This window comes from Apiospora hydei, assembly GCF_038363865.1.
Source record: "Apiospora hydei strain CBS 114990 chromosome Unknown utg000004l_segment0_segment0, whole genome shotgun sequence".
Classification (NCBI taxonomy): Eukaryota; Fungi; Ascomycota; class Sordariomycetes; order Amphisphaeriales; family Apiosporaceae; genus Apiospora; species Apiospora hydei.
The window spans coordinates 3,055,644-3,071,537 of NW_027117363.1; the positions used below are offsets into that span (position 1 = coordinate 3,055,644).

The 15,894-nt window shown below is 54.4% G+C and overlaps 6 protein-coding genes across 6 annotated transcripts; 3 read left to right on the forward strand and 3 right to left on the reverse strand.

Moving 5' to 3' along the window:
* Nucleotides 1–513: 513 nt before the first annotated feature.
* Nucleotides 514–2,389, forward strand: PG997_003482 (heme peroxidase; the record flags this gene model as incomplete). The annotated part of the gene is made up of 4 exons (XM_066807797.1): nucleotides 514–871; nucleotides 1,055–1,302; nucleotides 1,383–1,775; nucleotides 1,838–2,389. The coding sequence occupies 4 exons, from the start codon at nucleotides 514–516 to the stop codon at nucleotides 2,387–2,389; spliced, it is 1,551 nt and encodes a 516-aa protein (XP_066671415.1).
* Nucleotides 2,390–2,533: 144 nt separating this feature from the next.
* PG997_003483 (uncharacterized protein) lies at nucleotides 2,534–3,897 on the reverse strand (the record flags this gene model as incomplete). Its single annotated transcript, XM_066807798.1, has 2 exons — nucleotides 2,534–3,609; nucleotides 3,678–3,897. 2 exons carry the CDS (start codon nucleotides 3,895–3,897, stop codon nucleotides 2,534–2,536), a joined length of 1,296 nt encoding a protein of 431 aa, XP_066671416.1.
* A 786-nt stretch (nucleotides 3,898–4,683) lies between these two features.
* PG997_003484 (uncharacterized protein) lies at nucleotides 4,684–5,202 on the reverse strand (the record flags this gene model as incomplete). The annotated part of the gene is made up of 1 exon (XM_066807799.1): nucleotides 4,684–5,202. One exon carries the CDS (start codon nucleotides 5,200–5,202, stop codon nucleotides 4,684–4,686), a length of 519 nt encoding a protein of 172 aa, XP_066671417.1.
* Nucleotides 5,203–6,033: 831 nt separating this feature from the next.
* On the reverse strand, nucleotides 6,034–11,408 carry PG997_003485 (helicase SWR1; the record flags this gene model as incomplete). Its single annotated transcript, XM_066807800.1, is given in 3 exon segments — nucleotides 6,034–6,260; nucleotides 6,277–10,153; nucleotides 10,272–11,408. 3 exon segments carry the CDS (start codon nucleotides 11,406–11,408, stop codon nucleotides 6,034–6,036), a joined length of 5,241 nt encoding a protein of 1,746 aa, XP_066671418.1.
* Nucleotides 11,409–12,111: 703 nt separating this feature from the next.
* PG997_003486 (NADH:ubiquinone oxidoreductase 20.1kD subunit) lies at nucleotides 12,112–12,838 on the forward strand (the record flags this gene model as incomplete). The annotated part of the gene is made up of 4 exons (XM_066807801.1): nucleotides 12,112–12,120; nucleotides 12,177–12,353; nucleotides 12,422–12,733; nucleotides 12,788–12,838. The coding sequence occupies 4 exons, from the start codon at nucleotides 12,112–12,114 to the stop codon at nucleotides 12,836–12,838; spliced, it is 549 nt and encodes a 182-aa protein (XP_066671419.1).
* Nucleotides 12,839–13,703: 865 nt separating this feature from the next.
* PG997_003487 (uncharacterized protein) lies at nucleotides 13,704–15,766 on the forward strand (the record flags this gene model as incomplete). Its single annotated transcript, XM_066807802.1, has 5 exons — nucleotides 13,704–13,790; nucleotides 13,867–14,063; nucleotides 14,124–14,383; nucleotides 14,455–15,206; nucleotides 15,278–15,766. 5 exons carry the CDS (start codon nucleotides 13,704–13,706, stop codon nucleotides 15,764–15,766), a joined length of 1,785 nt encoding a protein of 594 aa, XP_066671420.1.
* Between the last annotated feature and the right edge of the window lie 128 nt (nucleotides 15,767–15,894).

The window sequence follows — 15,894 nt, forward strand, 5'->3', positions numbered from 1 at the left end:
TTACCACGGCCTAAAGAACACCAGGGTTCCTGTCCGGTATCCCAATAAGTGTGCTCATAGTCGAGGTAACAGTCATCACGGCCATCATGGTTCAGACCCTGGATGAGCAGGGGTCTTGACACGCTGACTGATAAGCGAGCCTGTGAGCTGCAGTCAGCATCTGCAGCAATATAACATGATCGGGACTCTGCAGCGACTATAGCCCAATGCGGAAGGAAGGTTCTCTGAAAGAAGGCGCATACTGCGAGCCGATACCTGGAGACCATGGCTGATTGGTGCTTGTTAGTTGCTACATCGTTACTCAGCCAGAAGATCCTGACGCATCATATTTCTGCGAATTCAGAGCCACATGACACAGATGATTGGGGATCAACTATGTAGATAACATATAGACCAAAAGAGATTAATTGTAATTACAGCCCGAAGTTAAAAGTAAGTTTTCGTAATCTTCGTAGTCATCTGTACGTGCTACCGTACACTTTGCACGAGAAAGCTATCGAGTAAAAAGGGATCATGAGTCGCCTGTCCCAGCCCAACCTCCTGTTCCTGCTGCTGCCCGCGCTGCTCGCCAGCGGCGGCGGGGCCATGTTCTTCTACCCCGACCCGCAGGCATCGCTGCTCGAGCACCTCCTGGTCGACCACGGGGGCGCCCGCGCCACCAACTTCTCGGCCGCCATCAGCCCCTGCACCAACTACGTGACCGAGGTCGGCGAGCCGTCGCGGAACTCGGGCCGTACCACGGCTGCGCAGTGGCTCCGCGTCGCGTTCCACGACTTCGTCACCGCTGACACCACTACTGCGGCAGGGACAATTACTGGCGGTATCGATGCGTCCATTGGTTTCGAGACTGCGCGTGCTGAGAATAAGGGGAGTGCTTTTAATGACAGTTTTACGTTTTGGCGGCCGTTTGTGAATGAGTACGTTTCTAGTGAGTCTGTCTACATGATATTCCGAGTAACTCAAGCAAAACAACAGCCATGTAAGGGGACGATGAATAGGTAGTTGCCTTCGTTTCATCTCCACATTCTGCATTTAACTCACGTCTTTGCCTTAGTGTCGGATCTCATTGCTTTGGGAACCGTCATGTCGGTTCACCTGTGTGGTGGAAAGGCTATCCCCTACCGGCCCGGGCGCATCGATGCACTGCACGCAGACCCGACGACCGGCGTGCCGGAGCCCGAGACCGGCGTCGACGAGACGCTGGAGGAGTTCGGCAGAGCCGGGTTCAATAGACAGGATGCCATAGCACTGACAGCTTGCGGACATACGCTGGGCTCGGTGCATCATGGTGGATTCCCAGAGGTACGTGTTGCCTGTTGCCCCCTTTTCAGACGTCGACATCGTCTACCCACTGCACTGCAGGCTGACCATAACTCAAACAGGTAGTAGGCCCCGAAGCCGTAACCCCGACCAACACCAACGGCGGCTCCAACTTCGACAGCACGCGCGGCGCCTTCGACCCGCTCGTCGTCCACGAGTACATCGACTCGACCGGCAGCCGGGGCGGCGCCCTCGTCACGAGCTTCAACGAGACCGCGCGCTCCGACCTGAGGCTGTACGAGAGCGACGGGAACCAGACTATGCGGGGCTTATACGATATGACTACCGAGGCGTTCCAGGACACGTGTGCCGAGCTCCTCGGCCGCATGATCGATACGGTGCCGTCGGGTGTGCGGCTCCGGGATGCTATCGCGCCGATGGCCATCAAGCCCGTCAATGTGACGTGGGACTTTAATGGGGAGACTGATCGGCTCGTGCTGTCTGGAAATATCAGGGTTGGTCTCTTCGCTTCTCTGTCGGCTTGCAATGTTACCCTGACTCTTACTTACACCTTTAGATCCTCTGGGGCGCGCCTACGGTTACGAAGGTTGTTACGTTCTCTTCCGGGGATCTCGTGACGTCCCTCAGCCCGGAGCCCGAGAAGCGTTACACTGCATATGGGATGAGCGACACCTACTTTTATCCATTCTCAATCCCAGGCAGTGCAATCGGGGATGCCACGTCATTCACGGTATCCGGCGACAATCTGACGACGCAGACTTTTCCAATCAGCCGTGCAGGACAAACCTTCTTCGTGCCCAGTATGTCAACCGCGACAGGGACCTCCGCCTCCTTTACCGTCGCCAGCTCCACCGATAGCGGTCTCGGGGAAGAGAGGCTGGCAGTTCAGGTAGCAGCTCCCGTGGCACAGCCCCTGACGCTGGCTCCAAAGATCGTAACGGCGACTGTGAACTTGATAAAAGCCGAAGACACAAAATCTGGGTTCCAGTTCTGGAAGGGGTCATATGACGTGTATCAACAGGTTACAGGGGCTATAAGCCTTACACTTACACAGGGTGGCGAGACGCTAGATCACTTGCTCCTTGGTGCCGGGGTGGCAGGGTGGTGAGACTACATGAGATTTGACATATTCCTATTTGATCTCAAGCGTCCTACATACAATAAGATACCCTATTCCAGTACATGGGCAATCGCCTAGTATTAGCATCTGATCCAACTCGATTAGTCCTGGCCCAATGGTTTGTTCACCACATTAACCCTCCCAAACAAACTCCTGCTTGACCTCTCCCTCCCTCTTCAACCCCCGGAGCGCGAACCCGTAATCGCCAGCATTGGGCGTACGCAGCAGCGTGTGGATGTGGAAGCGCTTGGGCTCCTGGTTAGTAAGAAAGACGCCGGAGTGGTGATCAAACTCGACGACGACGACGGGGCTCTGGATGCGGAAGTAAAAGGGGTCCCCGGCGCCGTAGCCGCCGATCCACGAGAAGTACGTCTCGTGGTACCAGGCGCGGCAGTCCGCGAGCTTGAGCTCCCGCGCGCGCTGGGGCAGGTACAAGAGGTACTGCTCGAGGATCTGGGACACGGTCTCCTGCTTCTCCGCGGGAAGCGAGCCGACGACGATGCCTTCGTAGGGCACGACGCGGTTGTCGCGGTACGCGCCCAGCAGGTGGCGCTGGTCGTCGTGGTTCCAGCGGCCCTTGGGCATCTTGTCGTCCTTCATGTGCTCGTAGGTGCGGGCCGCCGCCTGCTGCTCCGGCGTCAGGCTCTGGATCAGCTGCAGGCCCAGGCGCTCCTCCTCGTGCAGGATGCGGGTGCCCTTGTAGGGCCCGTCGTCGATGAGGTTGGGCTCGGCGCCCGTGAACCAGGGGCTCACGACGATCTGGGCGCCGCGCAGGAAGACGGACAGGCACAGATGGTGGCCGTAGAAGCTGAAGCCCCAGGGTTCCTGCGTGTCGGGCTCACCGAAGACGCAGAAGTTGTACGAAAACTCGTTCATGACGGCCGGGGCTCCCACCAGGGCGCCGAGGAAGTGGTTCACGCGCATGGCGGAGACGGCCTTGGCGTAGCCTTCGGGGCCCAGGGCGGTCTCGAGTACGGACAGGATGTCAGTCCGCAGCGCATCGGACAGCTGGTCCAGGCGGACGCCCTTGTCGGACAGGAGGAACTCTGGGTTGGACCATGTGCGCCACTGCGGCGAGTCGACGTGGAACAGCGTCCTTTGCTGTTGGGTGTCTGTCAGCTGTTCCAGCACCTTGTTTGTGGCCTTGACAATGTCCGCGATGGGGACACCCTCATCGCGGGGCTGGAAGAGCCCAGGGCGGACGTTGCCTGTTTTCACATGTTAGTCTTCGCTGTTTTCGTAGGTGGGAGTTGGAGGGCAGGGGCATTGATTATACCGTCATTGGTCACGCCGCGGAATGGCTCCTTGAGGAGCTTCAGCCAGTGCTGGTATAGAGCATACAGCCATGGGGGTCGCTGGTGGTCTACCAGTTCGGCGGCATGAGAGTAGGCATCGCACTCTGCTATACGGGTGAACCGGGGTGTGGTGAGGTCTGGAAGGTATTCCCGGAAGGTTTGCGACTCTGCGACGAGTTCTTCTTGTCCAGGCGGCGCCATGACGATATTGAGTCAAGTCCCCGCTTTGTAGAAACTAGCTGTAGATAGTATTAGAAGGGGGTGGGAAAAGGAGACACGAACCACTGGCAGTCAATGGCTGGAGAGACAGAAAAAGAAAACTCTACTTACGATTGGTATCAATATCGGCTCCGAGGCGGTGGTTCGATCACGGCTTTCTCCTTCGGCATGGCGGGGTCGTAGACTCGTAGGGGTCTTGGAGATGGTGGGCCGCCCGCCATGTTCAATCCTTTGACGACTTCTCCCCCACACAAGCCCAAGTACCACCGCCGCGGGGTGATGTCACTACCAGAATCGGTGTTGGTTTGTTCATTAGAAAATGATCAAATGTCCAATAGACAAACTCCCAAACCTTCTGTAGAAATGTCCCTCTTTTGGCTATCTTGAGCCCGAGCCAAACGCTATCAGGTGAAGTAGGCCGCCAAGTGTCGGAGGGGGATATTCGTTTCGCTGCCGCCGGACATAGTTTTGGGGCCGGTTTCGCAATCGTGCCATGTTCTGCCAGCACCAATTAGCAACCACGAGTCAGCAACTTAGGTAACTTCTATGTAGACAAACACACAGATACAACAACCGCACATAAGCTAAACTTATATGTAGAAGAAATAATACACTCACCATTCGACTAACCGCAAGTTCAAGATCAGCCTTGTCCACCAGCTTCACGTCAGTCCCAGAGTAGAAGGAGCACTGGCCGACCGCGCAGGTGAAGAAGACGCGGCCCGACGGCTTGCGCTGCGTCGTTAGGTCCGCCCTCGACGAGAGCCCTCAGTAGTAGCGGATGTTGTCGTCGTAGACGCCCGTCGCGTCGGCCCAGCTGATGAAGCCGCCGTAGCGGTCGGCCTCGCCGCACTCGGCGCAGGTGAACTGGACGCGGCCGCTGTTGAACGTGTTGGAGCGCGCCGCCGGCACGCGGAGCACCTTGTCGGGGCGCTGGCAGTACCGGCATCGCACGACCCGGTCGGGGAAGGCGGGGTGCCAGTATCGTGGCGGCGGCGACGGCGGCGACTCGGGCTGGGACGGTGGTGGGGTGACGAGGCTGTTGCGGCCCGTTTCGGGTTCCTCTTCTTTCTTGACGAGATCTTCCTCCTTGACGGGAGAGTCGTATCTGGGATGTTCCGGCAGGGACAGTAATACACTCTGGTCCTCGTCTGGCTCCTCTTTGATTACACGGCAAGCACGCTTCCCCGATGCCCTCTCGTGGGCCTGCACGTCGTTTGCATTGTCGTCATCGGTGTCACCATCCACCAGCTCTCGCTTTCTCTTAGAAGCTTGGACAGTATCCATCGTTCTACCAGTCTCTTTGCTTAAGAGCTCATAGGTCACCGTTTAGAGTCAGCACAGAATGGTATCGAGGACCGGTAGATTTTGTGATTCGGGTTGACATCACTTTCGTGGGAACGAAAAGGCCAACTGGAAGCTCCGCAACAGTTTAGGGGCAGAGGGTGGGTTCCCTGTTTTATCTGCATGGACGGCAAACGGGGATCTGCATAGCAAGGGCCTGAAGATCGTACCGATCGTACCATGCGTCCACAACTGTCGTAATCACTGCCCCTCCTGCTGCCTCATGATTGCCGACGACCATATGTATCGCTCAGGTCATGCGGGAAGTCCTATTCGCAATAGTGGCCAAAGGACTCTATGATGCCAGTGGAAACATGCGTTGTAGTGAAAAGTACTGCGTGCGTGAAATGATATTCGTTTTACACAACAGTGCAGGGCAAAGATAACTTGGGTAAAACAAGCCAGCAGAAGCGGAAGAGTCGTTGTGTGAGTAGATAGGTCGCATGAGCTGCCTCATTGTCATTATTGGTGTGCTATGTACAGTACAGTTCTCCATTTTGTTATACGCCCCATGGATGATTTTGGGCCATGCCAAACACGCTCCCGAACACCTGTTCCCAATGCTGGTTTAGTCTAGGGCTCGATTCTCTGACCCCTTTTCAGAGGGAGCGCCCTTCCCGTCCGTTTTTTCCCCGAAAGAAAGCCCGCCCATCTAAGGCAAGCACCGCCGCTTGCGGTTGATAATGAGGCACAGTTAATAAAAAAAGACAATAACCCACGCTTCTCACACTCGTATAATACAGTTATCGTAATACCTTGGCTCACTGACTGCCGTTACCGTTTTCTCGTGTCTTTCCCCTTTTTGGCCTTCCCCTTTTTCTTGTCTTTCGGCAGCTCCAGAGGTGTGCCTTCTAACATGCGCCCCATCGTCCCGAGCATGAAATCGTCGATATTCCGCATCTGCTCGCCCCATGCGTTGAGCTCAACCTCCACGGCGTCGGCAGATTGCTCGTACAATCCAAGATTCGAACGTCCGATACCCGGGGCGGTCGACGCGTCCCCTGGTAGCCGGTGTACCCTGTCTCGTGCTTGATGTCCCTGAGGCGCTAGTAGTGGGAGCCTTGTCGTCAAAGTCGGCCTCGTCCTCCTGGATCTCCTTTTCTGCTTCGTGGGCGGCTGCGACATCTTCACGGTCTTCCGCTTGTTCGAGAACTCGGCCAACAGCACGTTCGCCTCCTGTTTCGGCGCCCCCCAACACGCGATCCATGGCATCTCCAACGACATCCTCTACAGCGTCATCCACAACATCCTTCATGACGTCTTGCACCGTCATTTTGTTAAAATAATCAGTAGTAAATCCTCCTTCTTGGATAACCACGTCGTCCAGCATTTGCTTCTGTGAAGCTTTGCGTAGGATGTTGGCCTCGATGGTGTGTTCCGAAATCAAACGATAGATGTGCACGTCGCGGGTTTGACCAATACGATGGCATCGATCCTGACACTGCTTGTCCATGGCTGGATTCCAGTCTTGGTCGTAGAAAATCACAGTATCAGCACCAGTCAAGTTGATGCCCAGTCCTCCCGATCGAGTAGACAGGATGAAAGCAAGGATGCGGTTGTCGTTGTTGAACCGATCAGTCAAGATTTGTCGTTGCTCAACCTTAGTAGCACCATCCAGACGAAGATACTTGTGGCCGTGTATGTTGAGAAACTGCTCCAGGATATCCAGCACCTTCGTCATTTGCGTGAAGATTAGGGCCCGATGCCCGCCAGATTGAAGTTTGCGCAGAAGACGGTCTAATGCCTGTAATTTGCCGCAGTCGTATTGTAACAACCGCTTGTCAGGGAATTGGATGCTTAAGCGCATGCGGGCCTCATGCCATGGGTCAATGGGCGCTTCCTTGGGCATGAAAGGCGCATGCCGAACCGGGGCCGCGAGTCGAAGGTTCTCCTCGTCAAATACCTGGACGCCCTTGGAGCCCAAGACGAACTGGTCGGCATCTCGCGTGATGACTGCGGGCGTGATGCACGCGAAGGTGGAGATAGTTTTCTTCATGCTCGCCGCACGTTGGTCAAGATCCAACACCATGGAGCGCAGAATAGGCGACTCTTCCTCGAACCAGCCCATGATCTTGGCCGGGACTCTGGGGCGGGGCTTGTGTGGCCGTTTGTCAATGCCGATTGTTAGGAAGTCCCGCAGGTTTTTGCCATATATTGGCCTCTGCTGCCGGCGAAGAGCGTTGATGTAAACGCAATGTTGCAGTTCCTCGAACCTGCCCCAGCGAGCTGCGCTCTCGAGGTAAACAATGTTGGACTCAACAGCAGAAGGGTCAAGATTCGAATAAGCAGACTGAGCTCGTGTCTTTTGAGCCTCTCTTAGATCCATAAGCGAGCGATGGGAGCTTAACTGGGAAACTCGGTCGCAAACAGCACCAGAGAGGTCCTCAGAATGGGATGGCAACAAGTTGAGGAAACTCAAGCTCACAAGACTCATCGGCTTTTCCGCCAAGAGCTTGTCTTTCACCAGACGATTTGTGAACTCAAAGTCAGCAGCCACAGACCCGCGCTGCCGAAAGGATGTCATGATCGGTCGTTCAACAAACAAATCCGGGTGATTACAGACTTTTCGAAGTTGCATCAGACAGTTGATGACGGATATATAGTTGCCTGATGCCAGCGCTTCTCGCGTGTCAGTCCGAGCAAGAAATCCGTCGTACAACTCGCGTTGTCTTCGCGACAACCGACAGAACTCGACATGTTCATACTTGGCAGGCATTTGCTTTTCAACATCGGCCTTCAGACGACGAAGCAGGTAAGGCCGGAGGACCTTGTGAAGCTTAGCAATAATGGCTCGAGCCTCGTCGTCCATCTGCTCCCTGCCACTCTCTAGAATCTGGGACTCTGGTTTGTGGAACCAGTCTTGGAATTCGGCAAGATCCGCGAACCCTCCGACCCCATTCTCCGAAGGCATCAAGAAGAATAGCAAGGACCAAAGTTCCGTCAAGTTGTTTTGGAGGGGCGTTCCGGTCAGCAAAAGGCGGGCTTGTGTGTTGAATGTCAACAATGTCTGCCATCGTTTGGACTTGAAGTTTTTGATGTTGTGAGCCTCGTCGAGAATCATGTAGTGCCATCTTCGACGCTTGAAGACTTGCTGATCCTGGAGGACAATCTGATACGATGTGATGCAGACATTCCACATGTCGTCTGTCTTCCACCCTTGACGTTTCCTTTTCCGCTCCTCTATACTGCCGTAATATGAGAGGACCTTGAAGCCAGGGCACCATTTTTTGAATTCCATTTCCCAGTTCAGCATCACACTCGTTGGAACAATCACCAGGTGAGGGCCCCAAACTTCGTGATGGCAAGCCAAGTGTGCTAGCAGTGCAATTGTCTGAATCGTTTTGCCGAGACCCATTTCATCAGCGAGAATGCCGTTCGTCTTGTTACGATATAGGCCCGCGAGCCAGTCCAGGCCATAATGTTGATACTCGCGAAGTGTCCCTCTGAGCAAGAAAGGTACTTCGGTCTTGGGTGTGCGGCCCGTTGGCGATGAAGACCTACTAACACCAGACTTGACTACAGATGAAGCCGTATCGGCATCTGTGACCTTCGTCTCCGAGGTTCTGGGGGACTGGCTAGGGTCCCGACTTCCAATGTTGGTTACCACATCTGTGCCGGGGCTGACATTCGCAGCGACAGAAGTGGCGGGAGCTTCGACACTGCGGATAACTGGCGGCTCGTCATCGGTTCCGAGCATAGTCAAATCAACATTGTTTTCCGGTTGTCCATGCTTGACCGCGTCAACAATCTCATCACCGACAGTTTGAGCATTGAGGGGTCCTGGTATCGTAGCCATGGCATTAGGCGTGTTGGCTTGGTACGGATTACTGGGCGAGTCAATTTGCATTGACTGCAGCTGTGACGTCTCGGCTTCCGTCGTCTGATGGGAGGCCAATCCCATATTCTCCGCTTCAACTGTTGCGTCGTCATGACCTGGTTGTAGTGCAAGAGACGCATCGCCCAATGTCTTGTCAGCAGCCTCGATCCCATTGGGTTGCTCATCAGCCTCGTTGTGGTTTGGCGGCGGCGCGTCTCCCATTTCAACGTCGTCGGTAGGCGGGTCTAATCGTTCGCCGTCGGCATCGGTCTTCAGTTTCTTCAACTCAGACTTGCCGAAAAGCAATCCGAGAAGACCTGAGGGTTCCTCCTCCTCCTCTTCATCTTCGTCATCCTCCGACCCATCGTTGACATCGGTTTCTGAATTGCCATCGCTTGAGCCAAGGTCATCGTCCATGTCGACAGATTCATCACTTGTTTCGTCTTCGTCGGCAACTCCAGCGCGCGTCGCCTCGTTACCGGGATCCTCCTCAGGGTCTCTCTGATCACGTGGTAGATCAGGTACGTTGGCGTACTTTGCTATCAGCTGCTCTTGAGTCAATTGAGCATCTGATATGTCGGACTTCGTGTCGTCTTCATCGTCCGATGAGGTCATGTTGTCTTCGTCGCGACCGAAGGTCCTATGAGTTTCGGATTCATCATCTGATTGCAAGTCGCCACCAATGTCAGCTGCTGAGGCATCCTCTTCGTCTCCAAGGTCTTCTTCATCCTCGTCATCCTCGTCATCCTCATCTGTAGCATCGTCGTCTTCATCGTCGTCCTCATCAGACACAAGTTCAGAATCAAAATGGGCCCGGCGAGCTTGAAGCTTGAGCTCCGACATATTGACGGCTTCGTTCAGAGCCGCCTTCACGCGTTTCTGTTCAGCGGCCTCCCACTCTTCCAAACGTCTGCGGTTGATTTCGACTCGCACATTTTCCCAAGTACCGAAAAGTACTTTTACCACAGTCTTGTATCGTGCTGCCCAAGCCTCTCTTGCCTCGGCTTCGATTTGTTCGGCTGTTTTGGGGTTGTCTCCGGAGCCATTCATCTCGACAAGCCTCCGCCAATTTCCGCGCTGTCGTTCTGTGTCGATGGTGCTCAATCAGCATAAGCTTTCTGAAGTTGGTCGTAGCCTTGAGCAAGTGGTCCATATGTGCCCATTGTCGAGGAGGTTCTTCAGCCGCTTCCGGAACAAATGCGGCGCAGGTGACTTCATCAAGCAGTCCACCAGGTCTAGCCTCCTCTTCCACGCGCGCAAGTAACTTGGCATCTCTCTCGGCCTGCTCATCGGTATAAGACGGTCCATCGTCGCCCAAGTCCTGCCACCCGCCTTCGTGAACGTCTATGGTTGGCGCCTTCTGCAGAAATTCGGCGAAATCTTCCCCCAGTTTGGGTCGAGCTACAGTCTGGCCTGGTAGCACATTGACTTGGGCGGGGTGAACGATGGGTATAAATGCGGACTTGACACGTAGCCGAATCTTTGTCTGGCGCGCATTCGAACTATCTTCATCATCGTAAATAGGCACCTCCAAGCTGTCGCGTCGGGTTCGGGAGCTTCGCCGTGTCCTGGCTGAGGTACGCCTGGATGTGGTTTGAGGTGGTGACGGGGATAACCTCCGACGGTTCGACGTTTTTGGCACAGATCGGGTATTACTCGTAACTGGCTTCTTCGAAGCATTTTTGTTGGCAGAGATTGGAGTCTTGGAGGCTGCGGCTCTGCTGCCGGAGGCGGACCTTAGAGCCCCATTCAAGTAGCCATTTGTCCTGGGGGTGTTTGCTTGCTTGGTCTTGGCTGGTGGTGTGGCCTTCTGGTCCTGCTGAGCACCTCTAGTGAGCCGCGACTTGGCCGCTGAAGGCGGCGGGCCTGAAGGTAGAATGTTGACGCGGCCAGATCTTCGTTTGCCATTGTCAAGGATCCTAGTCGGGCCCTCAGCCTCGAATTTCTTCCAGGGCGGTGACACGGGATTGGGTTTGCGCTGTTGGGCATTCGGAGGTGGCGTCGACACTCTACGCCGCTTGGATGGTCTTTCGTCCTCCTCGGGCTCGGTGTTCGCTTCGTGGTTCAGACCATTCGGCGTGGCCTGTGATAATGAGGGCTCGGCGAAAGGGTTTTCTTCGAATTCATCGTCGGACTTTATAGGAGTCAGATCGGAGTCACTGCTATCGCCAGGCGGATTTTGGGCTTTGGGCGATATGATGGACGTATCGATTTGCAGCTTATCGTTCTTTACTGCAGCAAAATCGGTGTCATGGTGGTTGGAATTCGAAGTTGCATCGAGGTCGTGTGCGGGAGCAGGCGCATTGGCAGCAGTTGGAGAAGCATCGGCCATGACGCGGTGGTGCCCAGGGTCTCAGAGGGACAAGAGGGTCTCGAACTCGACGACTGTGGCATTTGGGGAGACAAAAAATAGGTCTACGAATAGAGAAGAGCCAAGAGATTATCACTGCAAAGTCTGGACATGCTCAGGGAACGGTGTCGTTAGATACGATGGCGAATGTGTTGCAAATGCTACTCTCCAGCTAAAAGTTTTGATGAGTGACCCCGTTGCTCTAGAAATTTTGCGCTTGCTGCCTTGTCGCGCGGATTAGAAGAGCAGAGAAAAGGCAGGCAAAGTTGCCAGACACGTCTTTGGGTGCAAAGTGGTGCTGGAGCTAACAACCGCCGCATCACTAGAAGCAGGCCCAGAAGGCCCAGGTTACTGCCAGGTAGGTACTTGCCTGACTGCTGTACCAATAGCACCTGCTGGGCGGGCTGTCAGTGGCTGTAATTGGCTTGAGAATGGAAGCTTGGGCCTATGGGAATTCAAAGTTGGGGACCGTACTGACTGGCCCACAAAACGGCATGCACGACCTCAGAAAGCCGGGGGGTGAAGACAGCCAGACAGAGCCAGCCCGGAGGGAAATGGATGCCTGAGGCCACAAGAGAGCTCGCATCGAACCGAACCAAAGCTTGAACCACTCAATTGAATGACCTCAACCTGTTGAACAGCATAACCAACCTCAACGCAACTTGGCAGGCATTGAGGCTCGAAAATGGCCACGGTACGCTCCAATTGGATTTCGAAGCCGATTCCGCATGCTAAACTCGTGTCGCACAGATGCTCCCTCGTCGAATTGCGCAGGCTCCGGCCCTGCGATCTGCAGCACAGGCTTGCCGACGACTACCCATGATTCAGCGACGATGCTTTCTCCCCAACTCGATAAACGACAAGTCAATCATTGAGGAGAAATACCCCGACCCGCCTCAGCTGACTGACGCTGAGGATCCCAACATGGTCAGTGATGCGGTCCACAGCGCGCCCGCCTGGTTGCGTGTCGGCGGGAAACTGACTTGAGTGGGCAGAACGGCGGCTACATCAACCCTCCCCGGATCAAGAGGCAATTCCGCGACCCCCATGCCGACTGGTGGGACAAGCAGGAGCGACGAAACTTCGGCGAGCCCGTGCACGAGGATCACGACGTGCTCGGCATGTTCAGCCCTTACGAATACACTTGGGTCTCGCCCGGGAAGGGTGCTGTCCAGTTCGGTGCCTTCGTGGCTGTCTTCCTCGGTGTTTGCTGGATGGTATCGCGAGTCTATCCCGACAAGCAGTCGTATCCTCGCGAGTACGAGGGCGGATTGGAGCGAGAGCTGGGTGGCAAGGGCGCCGTCAGGGTAAGATCAGCAATGCACCAATCCTTGAATTCTTGATGCTAACTGTAAACATAGGCGAGAGCTCCTGGAGACCCCGAGCCCTACCAGGTTGCTGAGGAGGCCTAAATTGTACATATTTACCGAGTTGGGTGCAGTCACAACGGAATTAGACAGAAAAACACCAACATTAAGCTGCTGAGCCGTCTCAGTAGATGGGTATTTGCTCGTGGGATGCAATCAATGGCCCGAGTCACGCGTGATCTACATGTAGTATACGTTTAGAGACAGCCCCTTCCCTATGTGAAATATAGAAAAGATGCTACGCATCGCGACTGGTATTCGCCAGCCACATGGTCAAATATGAAGAAAACCGCGTAAACAAGACATGATGGCATCAATTCAGACAAATCAATAAAGCAGGAGCCGTTGGAATTGGACTGGTCATGCGTGCTCGGTGTCGTGCGTTTTTGCCAAAGCAGGAGTGCCATTCCGGATCCCCATTCCATGTCCTTCGCCATGGGTGCTCAAACGCCTTCAACGGCAGGACGTAGCGAAGATGGGTCGGTTTTCCCTTATTGGCCTATAAGTCGTATGATTACATACCTAGGTACTGTTCAGAAGTCCAAGTGCGCTGATGGTTACCTAGGTGCTTGCTGTGTGTATGTATATGTCAAATGCACATTTGAAATATGAACGGGATCTAGAAGAGGCAGTCACGATTGATAGGGGGCGGGGCCCAGAAAGTCCGTGGCTGCCATCAACAGCCGTCTTGCGTCTTCCGTGGGAGAGAGGGATTTGCACTTGACAGAGAGCTTCGTTCCATCATGTACCATACTGCCATTTCTGCCAAACCCAAGGTGCAGCATCCAGGCTCCTCGAGACACGTTTTCGTCAAGCTTTCCGGGTCACCATACCCTCGTTCTGTCATCCAGCTTCTTATTTTGCTTGTTTCGCCCTGTATTTTGGTACGCAGTTGAACCCATTGATCACGATGCGTTACGAGGATTGGGATATTCTCATCTTCCCCCAGGACTCGTCCAAAATTCCTCTTAAAGAGTTCAAGACACAATGCCATGTCGTCCATGACCCAGGCAAGTGTGTGAAACACGTCGAGGATGCCATGTACTCCATACTAATACGCCGTCGTTCCAGAGTTCGCCTTCGCCTCCGGATCCTATGGCCTGCCCACCCTGACCTGTTTCATACCTGGTCTCGCTCTCGGCACTCCGTTCCTCATATCTCTTCACAACTGGCGAAAGCCTGAGATTAGCCAATACACCAAGAGCTACAGCCAGCATCTAAAACTCGTCAAATGGGAGGCACGCGTGACCATTGACGGACGGCTCGTTGCGTAAGTCATCACGAGTATGTGCTGAGACCAATCTGGACTAACCAGTTGGTATTTGGTCAGATCATCTTCTTTCTCCCAAGAGGCATCATGGCCCCAAATCATGAGTCGAAGCTTCGAGTTCACCAAGAATGGAGAGCTTGAGCCTCTCAGGTTCCCTCGATTCAAGGAAGAACTTCTCCAACAGAACTACTGGAACCCTTCGGACGAAGTTGGACGCATCAAGATCATCATCAGCGAGGGGTTTCCACGCGACTCACTTACAGTCCCAGTTGAGCGTGTGAACAACATCATCGCATTCTCTTTCCAACACGCCCCCATGGGTGAGTCTTGACAAAATTGGGTCGAGATTCCAGTATCAAGCGCTTTGCACTAATCAATATCTCGTTACTAGACATCCTCGAATCTTCAGGAATAGCCTGGCCAAACCCAAGCATGTGGTCCCGCAGTCCTATTCAGAGCCAGTCGATGCCCGTCCCGACACAACATCACAAGGATGGTTCGGAGGCTCATATACATTCCCCACGCCGTGCCAATGAACATGGTAACAGCAAGTCGACATCTTCAAGCCATGAAGCCTATATGCCCGGATGGACAGCTGGACAGGCAAGCAGCTTCCTCGGAAGCATGCCTCACACGCAATCTTTGCTGCAGCGTGGATCCAAGGGATTGTTTAACAGCAGCATCAACTCCATGGATGCTTTCTACCAACCCTATGCGGAATCATCGTCGCACCTCAGCGATTGGACGTTTTCGAACTTCGGTTCGATGGGCCAATCCCCAAACATTCAGCAGCCTTTGTTGAGCTCTCGGCAGCCCGGAGGGCAGAAAGCGTCCAGAAGCCGTCGAAAGCTTACAAGCTCAGATGCCAGTATGCCTGACTATATAAGCAATCCAGGCAGTACGTCCCAGCATGTGGCAGAGCTGCAGCAGACAGGGTCTCACGGCCACAACTCGAACGTCAACATGGTCAACGGAGATCCTGAGAATGCCCTGCACCATCCGAAAGCGCCAAGCAATACGCCGAATTCGCTGACTGGGCAGAATCTTGTCGGAGATTTGATCGCAGAGGTATCAAAAAAGTCGCCTCACCATGATCTGTTTGCCAACATGAACAAGACAGCTCGTTTTCCACCGGAGCTGGGGGTGCCTCTAACCCATTCATTATTGAACCAGCCCTGCCCAATCCCCCACCCAAGCAGGCACTCCGATGACAGCGCCCACTTCCGAGATCAAATCTCGGAAGGAAAACCCGGCTAGGACCTAATCAACTAGGCTTCAACACGCCAAGTCTCCTTGATCATCTGGATATGCGTAAGGTCTCGCAAGCTGCTTTTGGTGATCCGTCGGACAACTTCACCCCGAGCCTGTTGTTTGAAAACAAGGAGAGCAGCAGTCGCGAAGCAAGCTCTGGCGTTTCGCCTCAACCGAGCTCACGCACTTTCTCGGGGGTCTTTAGCCAGCGTTCCGGTTCGGCCGGTGACCTCACCAAGAAGTTGAGCGGCACCACTGGTCTTGCCCATACTAATTTGGAGGTTGGCACGCCTACGAGCATGGGCGACAGTAGTGATGTTAACCTGCCAGGCAGCGGCAAGGGGACCAAACGGACCAGGCACTTGACTCCAACCGGAACCAACGCTGACCAAAACGAACCTCACGGTACGCCCCAGGTCAGAGTGGGCTTTGGGGAGGAAATGACAAACTAAACGCACTTGCAATGCCCGGTTCATACCAGCAAAATGCTGTGTTTCCAACACCCACCACCCCATTGGCTGGTCTAGCTGGGTTTCTTGATGCCAACATAAAATTAACAGATCACTAATTGAAGATTACG